Genomic DNA, 20,313 nt, shown 5'->3' with positions numbered 1-20,313 from the left:
GTGAGGCCATCGTATAAACTACTGAAATCCACTTGGAGCACTGCTGTCTTGCTTCTGCTTCCAGGTACTTAAATCAGGCATCCTTTTTTGTGGCTTTCCAGTTCCTGCACGTCACGACTGGTGCCCTTTAGGCTTTTAAAAACAGCATTTTCCCTTTTCCTCCTTTTATGTGTTGTCTCTTGCCATATGAAGACAACAGCATACTGTCCACGCAGCATAGGACACTTCTCTGCAGAAAACCCACGTGGTGGAATTGCTGATACACTGGGTACAATGGCATATCGTGCCTTGAGTATGGGCTAGCTAGTTTTTGCAGGTGGACTGAAACATGCAGCCTGGTTTTTTTTGTTTTTTTCTGTCCTATATTTCTGTATTTAGTCGTATTTTCCTTTTAAACTATCCAGAGAGACCTCCAGAGTGCAGTGCAGAGGAGCTGCTCTCATGGTGCCTGGTAAGAAGGCAGCCTCCAGCTGATCGAGTTCTAGTAGTGCTTTTGTATTAAAAGAGGGAGCAGGCCTTAATAAAAGAAAACTTGGCCTGAGCACCAACATAAAATACCCACGTGAAAGACGCTTCAGCATTTTACAACTTCCAGGCAGTTTGCATCAAATTCTTCTTTGAATATATTCTCGCTAACTGCCTTATAGGGCCCTGTGTTCAAACGTGCTGTAAAAATACTTCTGTAAACAACATATTTTATTTTTTTTTAGCTCTGAGTGCAAGCACAAGGGAAGGTCTGGATTGCAATCCTATTAGTTCTGCTGTTCTCTGCTTCTCAAGGTATATTTGAGGCTGCAGATTTGTTGGCTGGTAAATGCTGTTGGAGGACAATAGGGATCCAGGTGAAAGCAGAATATTCCTTCCAAAAATCAGGAGGCAGGAAATCCAGAATCCACAGAGTATGTCAGGCAGCATGCTTATTTTTGCTGTTTTTAATCCTTTCACTGCTATCTTAAACTTGTGCTCTATCGACAGATGGCCAGAAGCCAGCAGCACAACTGCCCCATGTCCTGATATGTGGTGAGGTGCTTATACCTGATGCAGTCTGTGGCTGGGCAAACTGCAGCGAGCAGCTCTGCATGTCTATGGAAGGAACTATAAGTCACTAGAAGTATCCCATGTAACTCAAGAAATGAGGATGGTTCCATTAAAAAACAAAACCATTTGAGAAGCACAGTATTCTTATTTACTCAGAATATTTTGATGTGCTAGCTGCAGTGTTACTATAGATGTGTATGATGGAAAGACTGCTAATGGGACAGAGCAGGTGTCTGTAGGGCTGGTTTATCACTTGTCTGTCAGTCTGTATTTAATTCTTGGACTCCTTGTGTTGCCTGGCTGCTGTCAGAATGATTTTCAGAGGTGCTGTGCTGGAGGCAGCGAAGCAGAAGGCAGCAGTCAGGGTGCCCATGGACTACCAGGTGTCCATCTGCCTCCTGCTTGAGGTCAAAAGTGGGTTTGGTAGGACAAAGCCACTGCTAGAGGAGTGCTCTGAGCAGCTCTAGGCCAGGGGCCTGCTTGTGCAGTGATGGTGTCAGAAAAATTCTGTGGGTCCCTTACTGTGTACTGGCAACATAAGAAGTCTCATACAGCAGCTGGCTTGGATTGCAGTGGTCCTTGGAGGCAGCCATTCTTTGTTCTGTCCCTCTGTAGCCCCTTGTCTTTACTAAGGGGAGGCAGGTTACACTCCAGTGTTGGCAGTGATATTGAACAGCAGATTGGTATCTTTAGAGATGGAAAGGATAAATGGTGTCTTCTCCTCTTTTTCCCCCATAAAACATTTGGGGGAAAAAAAAAACCAACAAAAAAAAAAAAAACCAACAAAACAACAAACCTGACAGCTCTGTTATTCTAAGAACAGGAGTTTTCTTCTTTATAGACTTTTTCCATTCTCTTTCTGAAGTTGTACCTCTCGACTATAAACAATGTAGTTATTTCTAGGTCTAAATAAGAAATGCTGTGTAATACAGTCATTCCTGTGAAATCTCGTTTTCTGAAACCTCTTAAACCCAGAGATGGCTCTCAGCAAGCCGTCATACCAGCTTCTCAGAAGCCTTGAGCTGTGGGAGTGAGTTAGACTTCAGCTGGAATGGAGAAGTTTCAGGGATAATGCAAGACAAAATAGATCTTTTTCTGTAAGAGCCACATAGAGAATCTGAAGTGTTCTGTAAGAGATTGGTATTGCAGTCCTGGAAGGTCAGGAGGGAACAGATTGTGTCCATGGTTGTACCACAATGCTGGGCTCAGCCCCATGTGTTGGGATGGGGTATTGCTGGGAGGCTAAAAAGGGAGAGGGAAGGAAAAAACTTGGAAAAATACAAGTGTAACCTCCTGCTCAAGAGGCTTTCTGTATGGATTAACAGATGTAAAGCAACCTTATCTGCTTCCATCTGAAGTATGTGGTAGAAGCTCAGGATCTTGAGTTAAGGAGAGGAAGAGAGCAAACTCCTACAACCAAATACCCAATCCGAGTTATCTTTCTCTTTTCAGTCTGATCTCTCTGCTGATGTTTTAAATGTTTCAAGTACCTTGTGGAAAAGGCTGGGAAATCAAGATTGTCCTCTACCCAACTCTTTGTTGGAATCCTTCTTTATAAGCTTGGAAAGCAAGGAAAAGAAATGCCTTGGTAGATAGGGGTGTAACTGCAGAGCAACTATTAAATTCTCACTGTTCTTGGCATTCGCTCATGGCTTTGTGCCAGTCCTCAGCCTCCCTCCTTTCCTCCTCCCAGTGAAAAGCTTCATCTTTCCTAATGAGAGCTGAGTTGAGGAGCCCTGTGATGGTGATTCCTGCTTTCAAGTGATGTCCTGGGATGAGAGCTCTTCATTTCTCTTGAAGACGCTACTAGACGCAAACTCATTAGTGCAGGTACCGTTACAAATTGGTGGGACTCTTGTGGTTTGACACCAATTAGGAGAGCGTGGTCATGTAACGCAGCCCTGCGTTTTGCTTTGCCATGCAGCACCAACCTGGGGCATCCTTAAATAGAAGTGAGGTACTTAGATTTTGTGTTTATTTTTTGCCTGTTGCCTTGTTGCATTGTTTACTTTTATGACAGCCTTGTGAGTCCTATCAGTGAGTCCTTCCCAGCTGTCAGCAGTGATGGAAGCGTAGAACATGCTCAATTCCTGGTTTTTGCATAGGGGAAAGGGAACAGCAGGAGGATGAGTGTCCATAGAAATGCCCACCCTAGTCCATTCGCACCTAGGAAAACCAAGGAAAAGGATGGGTCCTTTTGGGCTAGCAACACTGGTGTCTAGGCAGAACAACAGGGTAATTGATAATAATCAGAACCACAGAATGGTTGTGTTGGAAGGGACCTCACAGCCCCCAGCCCCACCCCGCATGTGCTGGCTGCCCCCAGCTCAGGCTGCCCAGGGCCCATCCATGACTGTGGGTACCTCCAGGGATGGTGCAGCACAGCTCTGGCTGCAGTGCCAGTGCCTCAATGCCCTCTGAGTGAAGTATTTCCTTGCAATATCAAACCCTCTGTTACTTTAAAGCCATTCCCCATGCCCTATTGCTATCAGATCCTGTAAAAAGTCCGTCTCCTCCTGTTTATAAGTTCCTTTTAAGCAGAGATGTTTTCTTTGCATCTATTTCATGCATAGCTTAGAATAGCATTGATGGAGCTTTCTTCTGCAGTAGATGTCATTCCTTTGGGAGCATTGCTCCAAGTATCAGGCTGTGGGGGAAAATATGGTTATTCCAGGGTTATTCTAGAGCATCTTAATAAAGGAAAATGTACAGTATGGTGCATTGCAACATGTGTTCTATCAGGTTCTGAGGGTTTTGCCAGCATGAATTTTTAGACCAAGCTCGTTATGGCTGATAGATGAAAACAAGCTGTCGTTACTTAAAAATAAATGAGAAATGGCTGATTTGATAAAAGCTCAATTTATTCAAAATGGGCTGAGATAAACACACTTGAATTTATTCTTTATTTCTGCATTAGAATAATTGTTTGGAATTACACCAGTGAAATTTGGTTCAGATGAGATAAAAATTGGCCACCTGTCAAGGAATAAATTATTTCGGGCTGCTCTGTGGTAGGCTTAACTTTTTTGAGCGTAACAAAAGATGATAACCAAGACAATGACTTGGAAGTATATCAACTGTGCAACTTCTTTGTATAAAAGCTCGCTGTCAGGGCCCAGGTACGTTCGTGTCTCTGTCCCACATGCTCGTGTGTGATTGCATTGTAGAATCTTCTCATTTGGATGAAGTCCTTTACGTGCATATACACACAGCACTTCTGCTGTGCTCCGTGTGATAAGGACGCCTTGAGGGCTGCAGTTCTGGCACTGCACGAACCCCTGTCCTTTGCTTGGAGGTCCACTTGCAAAAGTGGGAGTAGAAGTTGGTTTTAAGGGTGTGTTTCTGGCCGTCTGCGATTCAGCTGTGTGTGGAGACACTGTGGCTGAGAAAACAACCAGGAAAGAGCCCTTTGCCCGCTGTGGGAACATGAATACTGTTCTGGGGTTTGTGCTGTATGGTCTATAATTATGGCACTCTAACTGCAAATTTCCTAAAAACTGTCATCTATTTAAATAGCATGTCAGCGAAGGTGAAGCGGGAATACAGCTTCTAGAACAAAACCGGGTTGCTAATTAATCTAAACCAGTGTATGTTATCGTTAACGAGTGGTGAATCAATCATGCTGCTGCCCTTTTGATGAAGCATGCTCCAAACTGCCGGCCTAATAGTGGCAGCAAGGAGTGGCAGTGCTGCCATGGAGCAGCTCCTCCTGTAACACAGTGGCTCTCCAAAGTTATCTGCTTCTTGTGCGGAGCTCGGAGCACTCCGCTCTCCCCTTTCATTAGTTTACATACGATTAATGATGTTTATTTTCTCTCCTTCCTTCTCTCCATCCTGATTATTTTGGTTTCATGCCTTGGCGAGCAATTTCCTTTGCAACTTAAGGAAGTTGAAAACAAGTTACTCAGGTATTCAGTGGTTCCCATAGCTGGCAGTGACTTGAAACCTGACTGAAGATGCAATAGAACACCACCACCACCCCCAGCAGCACCCCAATCAAAACCTAAACCACCGTTTCTGGTTTTCTCCTGCCAGGCATGGCTCCCATTGCATTACCGAGCGTTTCAGCAGCAGTGGAGAGAAACGGGTCTGGAAAGTAAACTCTGGTCCTCAGAATGGAGCCATTAGGTAAATACGCTGTGTTTTACATTCAGTGCTATGATTTCATAAACATGGGTAACCAGCTGCACCAGATGCACAAATCAGAGATTGCTGTTAATGCAAATGTCCTTCTATGGGCACTGAATGGGTCGGTGATGACATTTGCATACACACAGCGCTTAATCTGGAATCGGGGGGCAATTTCCTTTTAGTGCCGATCAATTTGCCAAAGCGTGATCTCTTCAGTTCGTCGTACAGCCTTTTATTTACAGCTATTCCCATCTGCGTACGGCGTCTCTTTCAGCAACCTTTCCCTGCGGCGCAGCCTATTATTTTAAGGAGGGTCGAAGCCACCCGCTGCCATGCGGACGAGAATGCTGTGCTGCACAGCGCTGCTGCTCCCTGCTGCTGCTGGAAGACGCTGTTTTCCCCCTCGTGTCACACAGCCTGTGTCCTCCACGGGCTCCTCGCTTCCCGGAGGGATCTGTCGTAAGGAAGAGTAGCAAAAAAAGAATTTTTCAGCTGGCAGTTAATGAAGAGCACGATGAGTGTCACAGTCAAGAGCAGAAAGAAAAAGAGGATGATGTAAGTCACCAGGTCGGGCTTGTTGATCTCGCCTTCTTTTAGCACCCTGGCTGTCGACATGTAGAAGGCGGAGGAGCTGACGGGTCGCTGCGTGCTGCCCAGGTAGGGAGTGTTGGTCTGAAGGATGAGGTGAGCTTCGGTGGCACTGGTTGAGTTTAGCAATTCACTGTACATGTTCTTGCTTAAATTTCCTCCACGGTCGAAGTAAAGAACGAGAGCACACACAGTCACTGTTTGGCATAGGGAAGGAAGAATATTCCCGCTTGTAAAATCCTGACAGCGAGCCGCATTTTACCTAGAAGTAAAACCGAATTACTCCCCAAGCCGTACGAGGGGATTTGCTCTTAAATCTCCGTGGCTCATATTTACAGCATTCACCCACAGACATAAATCACACCCGGCGCTGGTACCTCGGTGCCGCTCCCGCCTGCGGGCGCATGGAGTGCGCAGCCCTCGGACCGGGTCTGGGCTGTTGGAGCCCTCGATGCCGTCCAGGGGAGGGCACGGCGGCTCTCCGGGTGCTTTTCCCGACTGGAATGGAGTCTGGGTTAAACTGGATCCGCGGAGAGAGGCGGTTGAAGCGTTGGCATCCCGCTGGGTTCGCTGTGCTCTCCTCCGGGCTCCTGCCCGCTGCCGGAATCCCGGTGCATGAGTTGAGTTTCTTAATCCCGGTTACCGATGCGCCACGTAGCTCCCGTTCTAAGGCTGGGCTTGCTGCTTTCCAAGCATCTCTTTTTGCTTTGAGGGGGGGGGGGGGAAAAAAAAAAGAAACAAAACACAACAAACCAAATGAAAAGAAAAAGAAATCTCTCCAAGGTCCCTTTGTTAGTTTTTTTTTAAAAATAGAAACAGCAAAATTCCTCCCTGTAAATCAGAGGGGGGAGAGAATCTTTGGAAACCTCCCCTCTGCCCTCACCTCAGCCGCGCTGCGGAGCGGGACTGGGCAGGATTGTGCCAAACGGGACTTTTCCTTCTGCAGGAGCTCCTCCGCAGCGTCACTCTGTGCCGGGAAGGGAGGGAGCGCGGTGTGTCTGCCGGGGGCACCGTGCTGAGCGACGAGAGATCCTCCGAGCAACCCCAGTGTGAGCCCCAGGCTGCGGGGAGAGGTTTGGAGCTGGGGGAGGGCAGCAGAGAATGGGACGAAAAGAAGGCGACGGCATCAAAGCCTTTTTTTTTTTTTTTCCTCCTTCTTTTTTTCCCCCTCTCTCAAATCTCTATTGTTAAAATTGATCTCTCTAGCACAGAGAATGCCTTTTTGTTTCTTTTTTTCTTTCTTTCACACGGGCCCCGGCACCCTCTCCAGCCTGACAATTAGCATGTTAATTTTTTTCCATCAAACTGCCTTTATGCCGCTATTAGCTGCTGGCTGCTCGCCAGCCTGCGCTCACCCCGTCGCATCAGATAAGCGCGTTAATGCTTCCTTTTAACTCGCCCCAACCTGGGGCAGGGGCGAGGAAGGGGTACAGAAGGGCAGGGGAGAGAGGAGTGCAGGGGAAACCGACGGCAGGAAGCATCCTTCGCGTTTTCCATCCCCAGGGTACCCATCCAAGCAAACATTAAAGCTGCTTATGATGAACTATTGCAACCGGCTGTCCAGAGAGGTTAAACATTTCAATTAGCATAATAAATGTTTCTGCGAGGAAAGAGGGAATGAAAAGAGGAGAAATCCCCGCGTCAGGCAGATTTAAATCAAAGGGAATGAAGGCTCTGCTAGGAGGCAATGATCTTGTGCAGCCTGTTCTTATCTGCTGAGCTCCAGGTACCTGCTGAGCCCTTGTGCCCTCCTGGTGGCACGGCTGAAGGCTGCTGTCAGCTCACAGCTCCGTTCCCCATCCTGCTCCCATCACCAGAACAGCCCCTACCTGCTCTTTGCCTCCTTGCTTTGGGTCAAGATGTGAATTTGCAGGGCAATGCTCCTCCGAGGCTTTTGCTGGTTTTATTTTCTTTTTTTCTTTCTCCCCCCCTCCCCTCCCCTCCATTTGCAGCCAAAGGAGCTGACTTTTCCCTGTGCCCTGGTTCATTTCCCCATCTTTAACCCCAGAACGGGGCACCGCGGTGGCTCCTCCTGGGGCCATTCCCCCTGCCCACAGCGCGGCCGTGGTTACCCATATTTACTCTGCACGGGTTCAAAGAGCAGCAAGGAGAGGCAGGCAGCCAACACAGGGGCTGGAAAAATCAACAGAGCCATAAAAAAGCTGGTGCAGCTCCTAACTGTCCTACCTATGGTGTCTCCTTGCAGCCAGAGCAGCACTGAGCAGTGCAGGACGTGGGTGGTTGGAGGTCTGCGTGTCTTCCCAGCACCCTGCCCTCTTCCTCCCTGAACTCTGGTTGGCCTTAACCAAACTTTGCATCCTTTGTTTGTTTACTTTATTGGTTTTATTAATCCAGTAGGAAAAGCAGAGAGGCAGCCGGGGGCTGAGTGCTGAAAATAGCAAGGATTGTCTTCGTGTTTCACGTCTTTCAGCCCAAAGCTCATTAAAATGGCTTCTCTGCCAACTCCTCAAAAATGCTGCAATGGATGCACAGAAGCGTTGCATTAGAGGAGCACTCCTTTTAGCCACTAGAGTTGTCCCCAAGGCTGAAGGGACAGCCTGAGCCCCCTCTTTCCACTCCTGCTGGCGTACAGGTTCCACATGGAACGGAATATTTTCCTTTTTCCTCCTACAAAACGTTATCTCATGCTCTTTCGGGATTTGTTTTCTGCCCTGAGGACACAGTAGTTCAGTGCCATGGCTTCATGTTCATGGCTTTGGGTTGAGAACCGTTGCTAATGGTCACGGTGTGAACGCTGGAATAAATCCTCGGGTGTTTTACAGCTGCCCTGGGTGCACACAGGCTCTGGGGTGGGAAAAGCTCCCCCTGCTTTTGCCTGTCTGTCTGATATACAAAGGGACGAGAAGCTCTGGGAGTAGTAAATCAGATGTGGTTTCGGTAGCTCTGTATCCAGGCTTAATCTCAAAAAACCCAAATTGCTATAAATAACACTTTAATTGCAAAAAATAAGAGCTGATCCTTTCCCCTTGTTTTCCTTAATTTGGAAGCTCATTTAAAGTCCTCAGTTCCTTGTAATTTTTACATGCTATGTTACTTAGTACCTTTGTTGTTATTTTTTGCTTGTTTCCTTTTACTTTTCTTGAAGGTTTTCGGCATTTAATGACTTGTTTGGGTGAGATTGCAATGCGTGCTGGAAATGGTGCTGCAAGGACACACGGGGAACCTCCAGCAGTGACTGAGTTAGCAATGTAATGAACCTCTCAGTGTGGCTTCCTGGCTCCCCTGGGATCTGGGTCAGTGTCACTATGGGGGTGAGTCCTGAAAGCTCTTCGTTCTTCTGAGCACCATTTAGGTGTTGCTTCCAACCCAAGCCATCTTATGATTCTGCGGTGACTCGGTGGTGGTTCTGGCCTCACCATGGTCCACTTTCGTCATAGCATGACCAAATGCTGCCACAAACCACTTGGAATTCAGTGCTTGGCCCTCTCAGCTAACACTCTCCTGGTGACTCGGACCACTCTGTTAGCTTTAACAACCATCAGCCAAGCTGCAAACAGGATGCAAAACGCAGAGAGTGACCAGTGCTTGGGGTTTGGTTGTGCAGCAGATTGCTGGAGCCTTTCCCCATTTCCAGCCTGGTAAATAATGCATGATCTGTCTCTTACACGCTTACTCAACCCCTACCACGATAAAAATCAACCGAGGGAAATGAGAGTGGAAAGGAGCATTATCTTTCCCAGTAATGCAACCATTTACAATCTGTTACGATCCTTCTGCTGAGGAGTAAGTGGTGGTGGAGGAGTTTGTTTCTATTAGCAGAACAGAAACCATAAATCACGGGTTGTAGTTTTCCAATGTCACGTACAAGCAGCCTCAAAACCCTTAAAAAAAAAAAAAAAAAAAAAAAAAAAGGAGAGAGAAAATGGAAATAACCTCTGTATATATATATATATATTTAATTGCTTTGGAGTAATTTAGGCACACTTATTTTGTGTGCCTGAGTATCAAATACCAAAGACTGTATTTTCCAATGTAGGATCTTAAAGCTAAGCAGCAGACACCTAAAGAGAGGGTGCTGCCTTTGGTGCTTAAAAGCAGATCTGGATGCCTGAGGAAATTGGCCCAAGTGCAAACAAGTGTGGAAAATCGTTTATTTCTTAGGAACGTGTTTGTCATATTTAAACTGAGCTCTAATGTCGTGTTTCTTGGGGTCTGTTCTCACCAGCTGAAACAGAAGCATCTAAAAAGCATCCAGAGAAGTCTGTGGATCCAATGGAAATGGGATCTTCTGTGCATTTCCTCAATGCTCTGCCTAAATCCTCTACTCTCCAGTGGTGAGGAGCCTCTTGGTTGGCCACAGCACCATTCCAAGGAGGGAAGAATAACCCTGCCCTTCTGCCAGCCTGCTCAGCTTTGGCTGCTGTGTTGGGAGTTTTGGTCAGGTAGGACTGTTTTGGGAAAGGGGTGAACCCTCAGCTGGAAATCTTTCCCCGGCGTCCCCCTGCTCTCCCCTATCTTAGTGTGGAATGAGAGGAGAATCATGAAGGGAAGCTTTGCAGATCATCGTGGGGTGTCTGACTGGTGGAGCTGTCTGTAGTATTATTGTTTCTTGTACAACATTCTGGTGTTGGAAACTGCTCCTCCTGTTCTGCATGGTCTGTTGGTGTCTGCTTGTCTCAGTGAATTACAGCTGGGGCAGGTGGGGTTTCTCTTTCTTCTCTGATTATTGATTTTTGCTTTGCATTTTAAGTTCTTTCTTGTGACCCCAAGTAGTCTGGAAGAACTGATACACCTGGGTGACCTCCAGACCTGCATGTCTGCTCTGTACAGATGGGAGGCACACAGACCAAGCCTGCTATTGCCCTGATACCATTCTGTGCAAGTGGCCTATTCTGCAACTCACTTGTTTGTTTGAAAAGTGGCCTTGATGCTACTTCCTGACACTGCAAAGGTCCTGAGCATTAGTCACAGAGGGTAAGGTGCTCCAATGCAGTAAATAAGAGCAAAAAAACAGCTAAAATAGGATGAAAATTTTCCTCCAACCTCGTAGCAATTGATCTGAAATCTCCATCTCCAGTGGTGTTGGTGTTCTTCTGCAAGTTTGACTTGAGAACCATAAACTCTAACAAGTTTGAGCTGTGAGCCCATTGCTCTAACACAGCATTTTTGCCCCCTATAGAAAGAAAGTCCCCTCCTCCAGGCACCAGCAGGGCTTGCTGTGTGCCTGCCTCCTCGCTCGTGTAATTGAGCAAAGCAAATGTACTGTGCAGGGTCAGCTGTTGATTATTGCTCCTGGTGTGAGCTAAGGCTGCTTACAGTGTCAGCTCAGAAATATTGTTCACACGAACGGTGCTAACTCCTGGTCCCTTGGGTACCTTTTGGTGGTAGGAATTAAATAAAGTGGAAGAGCAGCTCATCACCCTTCTCAGGGCAGGCATAAATTTCAGAGGCTAAGCTAAACTTTATTTTGGGAAGTGCCAGGCTGTGTTGCTGGCTACTGCTGGAAGGTGCACTTCCACCTACGACCTCAAAAAATTAAAGGAAAACCAATCGTGGTGTTCCTCAGCAAGCTGGGGAGGAGCACTGATGTTTAATTGTGCGCTGCTTGGTAAAGAAGAACAGCTTTATAATTTTGATTTATCATTAATAGCAATCTGACTCAACAGATCACACTGCCGGTTCTGTTCAGCTTAGAGGTTTTCCCAGTGCTAAAATAGAAACCTCTGGCAGCACACAGACAGCATCCCTGGGAGCAAAAGGGCAGGGATTGGGCTGCCCCGTCTGCTCTCACCTCAAGTTTGCTTTATCTTTTAGTATGTTTGCCCAAAAAAGAAGAAAAAGATCGATGGTCCTCTATGCTAGGTTTCTGTGTCTGGTTATTCCTTCATCTGTGGTAGAGTTCTGGTGAAGGACGTGATGTCAGCACTCTGTATTTAGACTCCATTTAGTTACACTGGGAAAAGCAAAGCTCAGCCAGCAGCATCTGCTGGAAGGGAAACCAACTGTACCCATTTTGGTTTACCTGTGAGCGTGGCTGAGCTTTGTAGATCCCAACTTTTCACCTCTTCATTCTCTTTGGTGACCCTTTGGCTCTCTGTCTCTCATTGCCTGACGCAATTATCATTAATCAAGGCAAGGTTTCTGCCCAAAGCTGAGCAGCTCTGGCAGAGCAGCAGCAATGGAGCAGTGCTCCACTGAGGGCGGAGGTTCCTCTGCAAAGCACCGACTGTGGTTGGAAAAGCTCATTGAATTCACCAGGAAAGAAAATCTATCAGCCCGTGACAAGGATTATTTTAATAACCTAAAATCTTATTGCTTCTGGAACATCTGCTCTTTGGTGGAGCAAACAAATAGGTTTTAATTTCATTGCCCTAACTTCATGGAAATAAATTTGAGAAGCGCAATAACCGCTATTAGTTGGGATAACAGCATTATCTTTTTCACATTGGTCACAAAAGGAAAACTGCAGGAAATACAAAGCTCATTGAAATACCTTCAATCTCAGACCTTTGAAATATCTGCATCTTAATACACCACAATTGGGAAAAGAGAACTTCACCTGACCTTTAAGTTTGCAGAGGAAAGCAGTTACGGAGTAATTCCTTTGGAGGTGACGCGGTAAGGTGGTGTTACTCAGTGACATTCCTTGTCTGTATAGAGACTGATGTATTCCCGTTGTATTTAATTAGTTTTGAACCTATGTAAGTGAGAAATGCAGTGCGGTGCTGTTATTAAAATTCATGCTTTATAATAATTAGCACAGTTTGTACAGTCCCTGAGAACCGCCAGCAAAAGGGCTATTAACTTTGGTTAATGGTGGAACTGTCTCACTTGTGCTATCGTTTAACCCTTTGCTGCATTTTTAAGGGGAGAAAAGTTGTGATTCTTCTCAAAGGCTACATCAGGCCAACCATTACCAAAACTCATTAATTATAGCAAATTGGCTGCTATAAAATCTCTCTAACTGAACTTTTGCGATGATCAGTGGAGAAATAGTGACAAATACAGGCAGAACTGTCCCTTTTAAATTGCTGTTTCTCTCTCATCAAATCCTTATCTGAAATAGAGAAAAATGACCAATAAGGTTCAGAAACTCCTTCTTCAGAAGATCAAAGTCATAAAATTCTGTTAATTCCCTTTGAGACAGAAATAGGAATTATGGTTAAGAGACTTCTCCCCGTGACTTTTTCTTTCATGTTAAAACTCTCTAATTGTTCCCCAAATGCATCTCCCATTGTATTCTACTGCAAACTAATTTGCTGAGCTATCAGAAACCCGAGAAAAATCTCTTAGTTATAAACTGCCTTTTCCAAGAGCAGCTGAAAAGCACAAATTCTGAAGAACCACAGTGATGCCCTATTCCTCATTCCAGCAAACATGCCTTTGGTCTTGTTTTTTGGTAAACCTCGGCCTTGTCTTATGGTTCAGGACTCATGGCTGAGTGTTTACAGGCAGAATTTCAGCTGAGTTTTCTGAATTTCTAGAATTCACTTTTACCTTGATTTTTTTTTTTTTTTTTAATCTCTTTAGTTCCAGGTTATTCCTAGAGCAACCCTCATTGCTTTGCTTTGTCTCACAGTGCCACGTGGCTGCAATGTCACCAATCTACGTGGTATCCACTCCTGCAGGTATGCACGTTTTCTGACAAAGTTCCCCTAGAAGCAGTTTTATCTTCGGTTTTTTAAGAAAAATCTTGCATGGTGCAAACATTGCATCCATATTCTTAATGGCTATTTAGAAAGCAAAGTGTTTGGGTGTGCTTGAAAATAGCCCTGGGCACCTATTTGCCACGTGTAGCTGTATGAAGATCTGAGAAAAATGACCATCTGCTGTCTCCAGACTCAGATCCCCAGAAAATACACGGAATACTGAAATGAAGGGAATTTAGGCATTTCTTTTGATGATTTGTTCAACTCTTTGTGTCTCTCTCAGAAGTGTGCGGAGGAAGGATACACAAAAGAATGGGAAGGGCTGTGTGCTGCCTGCACGTGTTCTGCAGATGATGTTAGGGAAGGTCAGCAGGAAAAAGGATAGCCTTTGAAAAAGTATTCTGCCCTCCAATTTTAAAATACATTTGAGCTCTTACTTTGTAAAAGAAGGAACTGATGACGTGGTGGCTAAAGTAGTATTGCCTATTCAAAGGCAATCGGTTCTTGGAATAATTTTGAGGCATTTGGAGCCATTTTCCATATTTTTCTTTCATCTTTTTGTAGTAAAATTTCAGATTTGATCTTTTATTTCCCATATTGGCTACAAGAGAGATTTGCTTTGCTGTGCCAGGGTACAAATCATTTTCGTGTTAGAAAACCGAAACCCATTACCTGTGCTTTTACTTGGTGCAGAAGACAGAAGCTTTAGCACTGTAACACAGCATGTTTTCTGCTCAGTGCATGGTGTGATGGCTGGAAATCCTGAAATTTGGAGCTAAAGAGCGCTTCATCCCACATCTCAGAGGGTATTCTCACTGAGATCTGAGCAACTCCCAGTGGGCAACTGCCAGCATTTTGGCTTTTATTTTGGTCACTGGATTGAATGGACCCTGAGAAAAACTGGGGGAAAAAAAAAACAAAAACAAAAAAAAAAAAAAAACAGTCCTAAGCCTAGAAGAAGTTGCAGATGTTTGAAGCTGGGATGGGAAATTAATAGAATTATTATTCATTTCAATGGTAGCTCTTAAATATGGGGCAACGCACTGATTCTGTGCCTGCTCTGTGATCATTTTCCTTTTTGCTAGTGGTATTTCCTGCCAAAATTAGACACTCCTTGCTGCTGGGCCAATTCCCTGAGTTACACATAGTCAGTCAGGTGGCGATCCAAATGCTTGCCCACTTCTCCACTGTTTTCTTTCTCTCTGACTCCATCAGAAGCACAAGACACATCCATGGATTATGGGAGAGAGAAGCAGGTTTGCTCTCCTTTATCTCTCTGCTGGGGAAAAGGAAAAAAAGCCACTCAACTGTATAATCATCTTCCTATAAAATAAATTACTTTATCTGTCTTAATACTGTCACTCTTCAGTCCTCCAGTGATCTACTTCTTCCATCTGTGTGCATAACTGAAATCTTCTCTCCACCTACTCTATGTACTTCCAAGTGTCAAAATCCAGCCTCAATCATTGCTGTCATCAGTCTCTCATTCCTGATGGGATAGCAGGTGAAACATCACTGTTCCTCAGATCTCTATGGGTAATTTCTGTGCTCGATTTGCAGAGTGGAGGTAAACTATCAGAAATACGACCTAAAAGAGCATTGGGTTTTTTTTTGTTTTGTTTTGTTTGTTTGTTTTTGTCAGCTGAAGTTTTCCACTTTCTGCTCCTGAAGCATGTTGGTATTTTTGTTTTTTTTTTTTCTGGGTCTTGTTTCCATCATGACTCTTGCTGCATAATTTCAAGAGATAACCACATTACCCAAATCCTATGAAAGTTGACTTACTGCTTCGTATTGAGTAATTCTGCATGACTCACACTTTGTTCTCTGATACAATTTTTATGCTTGTTTGCAGAATGCTGTTGAGACAATTGAGCTTACTTACCAAAATCACCATCTTTTGTAACGAGACAGTACAATCACTTTCCTCTTTCACAAAGCCATTCCAAGAACAATGGGCCGACCCATAAATAACAACCGTTTGTTTTGCTTAGAAAATGGATTCTACTTTGCTAAATGAAATAACGGCAGGGAAAAGAAAGAAACCTTCTTAGAAGCTGTGCATCTTCCCAGATAAATGTGGCAAAGCGCCTCTCCTGCTGAGCTGTGACCTACTTTGCTCACAAAATGCTCTCGCTATCTTCCCCCAAATACAAGGCTGTCGAAGCCCCAGGAATTCTTCACCTCGGGTGCGAAACCGTGAAGTGTCAGTCAGCACCGAAGGATCCTCAATGGTTTCCCTGTCTGGCAGCACAGCGCTGCTTATCGCATCCCCTGTGAGTGCCTCTCTTCTCATCACGTTGCTGTTGGGATCAGTTTTTATCTCTGCTCCAGCGTACGCCCCGTGAGTTTGGAGCTGGGTAAATTTTGCCATCTTGTGAGAGGTTTTGGTACTTTTCTTTTTTTTTTGGATTGGGTTTATTTTTGGGTTAGCTCCATTTAAAATGTTTTGCTCTGCTGTAATCTTTTTTATGATTCCTTCATATTTTTTTACGACTGAAAAGGAATCCTTTTCCTCTAGCTAATATATTATGTGCATCAGAACTTGGTAGTGTGCCTGTTCACGGAGAAACAGGAGTTGAGATCGAGCATCAGCAGCTGTGGGAATGACCTACACCATATGGGACATATGACAATTACCCAGTCTGTGTTACATAAGGAATAAAATCATGTTGCTTTGCTGAAGCATGGAAGGAGAGAGAACTAGAATGTGATGACAAATGGCTGCTCCCGAGGATAAAGGTCCTTAGATGTACAACCATGGCTTTTTTTGGCTTTATAACAAATGTATATGATCTACTTGTTAAATTCAAGTTCGTTGCATTGCAAAGGCAGCATCTCTTGGCTTGGTACTTGTCTTAGTTAAGTAGCACAGCACTTAAATATAGAAGCTGGGTTTGTCCATCAGGTTTTGCATTTATGACTCACAACCAAAGATACTGATCACAGCACATAGATGCTGTTGCCCATTGGGCGATGCTCAGGTTCGTTATTTGGGCAGATTAGTAGGTTCTAATGCCACAAAGCATCATTACAGTCAAAAGGTAAATAAAGCTTTTGTTAGATAGAAAAATTGATCCTGATTGTTTAGCAAAAAAAAAAAAAAGAAGTCTGGGAGATGATGGTATACAATATATGTATGCCTTTATGGGAGATGTGCTGCACCCTGGAGGGCCACCTGCAAGAGCTGATTGCCCCAACTGTTGCTATTCCAAAGCAAACCTTTAAATGCTGGGGATTTAGCAACAAGCCAGAAGGAATGTGGCTGATTCCCTAGGTCTTGCTTTCTTTTAGCTACAACTGGCTACCTTTCAGGATGACACACTTGCATTAAACAACTCCTAATATCATGCAAAAGGCTGGATGTCACCACCTGTAACACTCAGGAAGTTGGATCACAGCTCCTTCCCTCTGCCAGGGGAAGTCTTTGGACCATCTCATCTTATGCCTGGCATTTGCTGATATCGTGTAACAGGGTACGTACTCTATCCACTCTACATCTCTTAATTCTTTATCAGCACTGACTCTCTTACTCTCAGAGGAGAGCTGAGCAGAGCTGTGAGGAGCCCCTTTCCCTCTGCATGGAGATTTCCAGTGCCTGCCTTGGCACTGGGGGAAATGCTAATGGTGTCAAACCTAATACGTTAACAAGCCAGCTTGCATGCATGGTGGTTGAAGGACCTCAGTGTAATTAACAAGCTGCCTCTGGGAGCTGATCCCATTTCCTCCCTAAATTTTGAACTTCAAGATGTATTGAATGGCCTTATTGCACTTTTTCTGCTTGATGTTTGGATACCAGTTTCATAGAATCATCTTTACACATGTATGACTTTGTAATGAGAGAAAGCATATACAGCAGTGGCAGAGTAAAGGTCAGGTTATTTTTAGATATTTTATAAACAATATAGCCCCCCAAATAAGTCCAGAAGTATCCTGTTACAATAAGGTACAGTTTCCATGCTTTAAACAATCTGAAGCCCCCCTTTGTACTAATTCTCAAGCTCTTTACCTAGCACTTATGATTTCATTTTGCTTTATGCTTTGTCTGCTTGTGATATCACTTTGCTTGCATTTGCAGAACTCGTCCTTGCATGGAGAAAGAAGCTGTCTGCACGCTATCTTCTAGGAATAAAAGCTCTAATCTGCTGCACTGGGTTTAATAAATATTTTATCACTCATTGTTTGGACTATTCTCCCGGTGAACCTCAGCAGCTGCTCTTTGTGAAAATAATGCCTGGTTCAAGAGTAGGGGTTTGCTTCCACATTCTGGGTAAGAACTGCAGCCCAGGTAACCCCATACTGCTGCCTACTTCTTCCTATTACCACACTTTGGTACTGTGAGAGCTTTGCATTAAAGAAAGAAGAGGTACATAACCTAGAAATCCTCTCTGCACTTGCAGGAGCTTTACTGCCTTCCATGGCAGCAGGGCCAGGAGGTGATGCCCTGTGCTGCTCTGGGGCCCACAGGGCTCAGCAAGGATTCTGGCACTGGGCTGCAGCCCTGACCCCAGAAGTGCCACTGGAGTTCTACTGTCACTGCTGAGTGCCAATGGGGTCATTGGTTCATTGGTGTCACAGAGGCTGCTGTAAGTATGGGGGAACAAATGAAACCCTCATTCCTAAACCTGTGTTTCAGACCTCCTTGTCTCTCCCCTAAATTCTAATGCCATCTAGTCAGAGTGAAGTGAATGGTGTCATAAAGCTTGGGCTTAGCTGAAAGCTGGAAATGATGTGTGTGCCTGCGTGTGTCTGAAATGCCTCTCAAAACACCACACAGCCACTTTTCTGATGTGCAATTTTCATTTTATTGATACTTTTTTTTTTTCACATACAGTTACGTAATTGCAAACTGTACCCATTTACACCTTCCAGAAGGCAGTAACTTCGGGAGTGAACGCGGGATTATTTTTAGTATGTATTCAAGTTTATTCATGCTGAAAGGTAGTAGTTATCTTTTGTAATTTTAGAGTAGCTCTTTGAATAAAAACATGAGTATAGCTCCGTGTTAACTGCCATGTGACACTTGGGAGCGGGCTAAAATCTCTCCTAGGATGACAAAATCTCTGCTTTTTTGCTTTGCGACACCCCAGCGGTGCACACGAAGGCGGTGTGTGTGGTGGGACCTGTGTCTATCAGTGCATAAAACGTGAGCAGCTCGTGTGCACTGCGATGGAAGTACCTCTAAGCCAGAAGGAAGTACAGCTTCCAGTGTTGGTTTTTGTGTCTGCATGTATGCGTAGGAAAAGCTTATTGAAATTCAGCTATGCTTTCCAAGTTCAAATTCCATATTCAGCCATCACCAGAGGGGTTATTAGATAGAAATCTGTGGGTCCTCAGCTGAGCGTTCCCCCCAGAGCTGAGTAAGTACCTCTGTGTGCCAAATAGCGGAACCTTTTCTTCAGTTCACAGGCAACTGTGCAGAGGTTGCAAGTTTCTCACGTTTTGGGTCACTGTTCAGATAAGTCTTATGTTATTGTTTCTGTTTTCTGGTGGAATAATTAAAAACGAGGAGCCTGCAGAAGGAATGCGCAATTTTGGGGGAAGGAGCTCAGTTGTTTGTCCAAGAAGGCACGCAGGGATTTGGCTGGGATAGACTAACACAGAGGCACCAGCAAAAGGTCACCAAGAATGCATTTTGCAAAATTTCCTTTGTTCCAAGTTTGATTTCCAAGAACTTGAATATCAGCCTCTTATTTGGAGATAACTGTGGGTCTGACACTAGAAGAAGCTATGCTGTAAAAATAATAAGTGAGTCACGATGATAATGAGGCTATCATTATGCAATAACAAGCTATCCTCGTCTCCTTTGCAGGCAGTGCACAACTGTACATTTTGATATCCCAGATAACCCAGATAATCTGGGTTGCTGCTATCTCAGGGCCTGAACTCATATCTCTGTGCAATGCCATCTTACAGAAGGATTTTGCAGAATAATGACTCTCACTGTCTCAAACAAATGTATCATAAAACAATTTGTACTACCGAGTTCAACATTGTTCAACGAGGTATTTTGTGACATGTTTGTTCTCCTAACAATTTCTATTCAGGGCATTTTGAAAGTGTTTTCCAGCCTAGGAGTCCTAATGAACCAGCCCTGTGTCTGCTCGTGTTTCCTCAGTAATAAACTCCTCTAACTCCCTAGAAATGTTTGCCAGCTGGAATTGCACAGCTGCTGTGGAGCAGAGTTAAGGCAGAGATGGAGAAGTTCCTCGTGACATGCCCAAGTCACAGGAACAGGGAAGTGACATGCTTTGTATTGTATTCCCACTGCAGCAGCTGAGAGCTGCAGAAGGCCCGTTCCTGTGAGCACCTGCTGTTTTCTTTGTCTGACAGCTGTGCAGAGTGGCAGGGAGGACGCTGGACCCCAGCTGCATCCAGCTGCATCCCAATGCTGCATTCCTCCTGCCCAGCTCAATGCTCGCGTTTCAGCCTCCGCTGTTCTGACTCCATAAAGGTGATGGGCTGAGCAGTTTCCTAATGTGCAAATGTCAGAACCTGTGAAGGGTTACACTTCTGTAGGCATTTCTCTTGAGAACTCAGTAGAACTCAATTCCTCTATCTATTTGCATGGAGATAATCTGTTTTTTGTTTGTTTGATTGATTATTATTTTTTTTTTTTGAGCTTTGGCACTGGAGTATGCAAATACTCCTTGTTCTGTTTCAGCGGTTGTTGTGAATAGAAGAGCTACAGATCAACCTTCCTTACTATCCTCAGCTCTTACACCCAGAAATATGTGAAGGTGGTTGCTGCCTCCAGGCCCACAGAACATCCTCCAGGCTGTTAAATCTCTATCACTTTCCTTCCCCATAAGCAAGAGATCTGCAGTGGTGGCTGCCAGCAATGTAGCCAGGTAAGCACATCATCATCTTGCTAATTTGTTCATTGAGCTGGCAAGTGATCAATTGAGGCCAACTCCTTGCTTCCCTCTCTACCTGCATCTTTCCTTTT

The 20,313-nt window shown here is 44.8% G+C and overlaps 1 protein-coding gene and 1 long non-coding RNA gene across 52 annotated transcripts in view; one reads left to right on the top strand and one right to left on the bottom strand.

The window, feature by feature from the left end:
• Nucleotides 1-3,878: 3,878 nt before the first annotated feature.
• On the bottom strand, nt 3,879-7,601 carry SMIM32 (small integral membrane protein 32). 2 transcript variants are annotated; one of them, XM_085236854.1, is made up of 2 exons: nt 7,587-7,601; nt 3,879-6,462 (listed from the first exon to the last, which is right to left on the bottom strand). In XM_085236854.1, the coding sequence occupies exon 2, from the start codon at nt 5,896-5,898 to the stop codon at nt 5,578-5,580; it is 321 nt and encodes a 106-aa protein (XP_085092980.1). In that variant the 5' UTR covers nt 5,899-6,462; nt 7,587-7,601; the 3' UTR covers nt 3,879-5,577. The 2 variants fall into 2 exon arrangements, with proteins under 2 accessions (XP_085092980.1, XP_031411575.2); XM_031555715.2 differs by lacking the exon at nt 7,587-7,601 and having other exon boundaries at nt 3,879-6,019; nt 6,135-7,044.
• Nucleotides 5,585-20,313, top strand: part of LOC116217216 (uncharacterized) — a 41,013-nt gene continuing 26,284 nt past the window's right edge. For 18 of the 50 annotated variants that reach the window (XR_014886623.1, XR_014886614.1, XR_014886600.1 and 15 more), the window contains exons 1-4: nt 5,693-5,826; nt 6,704-6,806; nt 8,864-9,029; nt 9,944-20,215. This is a non-coding gene — a long non-coding RNA (uncharacterized LOC116217216). Of the gene's footprint in view, nt 5,827-6,703; nt 6,831-8,863; nt 9,030-9,943; nt 20,216-20,313 lie in introns of all 50 variants that reach the window. The other 32 variants (XR_014886637.1, XR_014886640.1, XR_014886629.1 and 29 more) reach the window with 32 other exon arrangements.

Source organism: Meleagris gallopavo, chromosome 15, assembly GCF_905368555.1.
Source record: "Meleagris gallopavo chromosome 15, MGAL_WU_HG_1.1, whole genome shotgun sequence".
Taxonomy (NCBI): Eukaryota; Metazoa; Chordata; class Aves; order Galliformes; family Phasianidae; genus Meleagris; species Meleagris gallopavo.
Note: the sequence above shows the minus strand (reverse complement) of the source record. Positions and strands in the feature narration are given on the sequence as shown.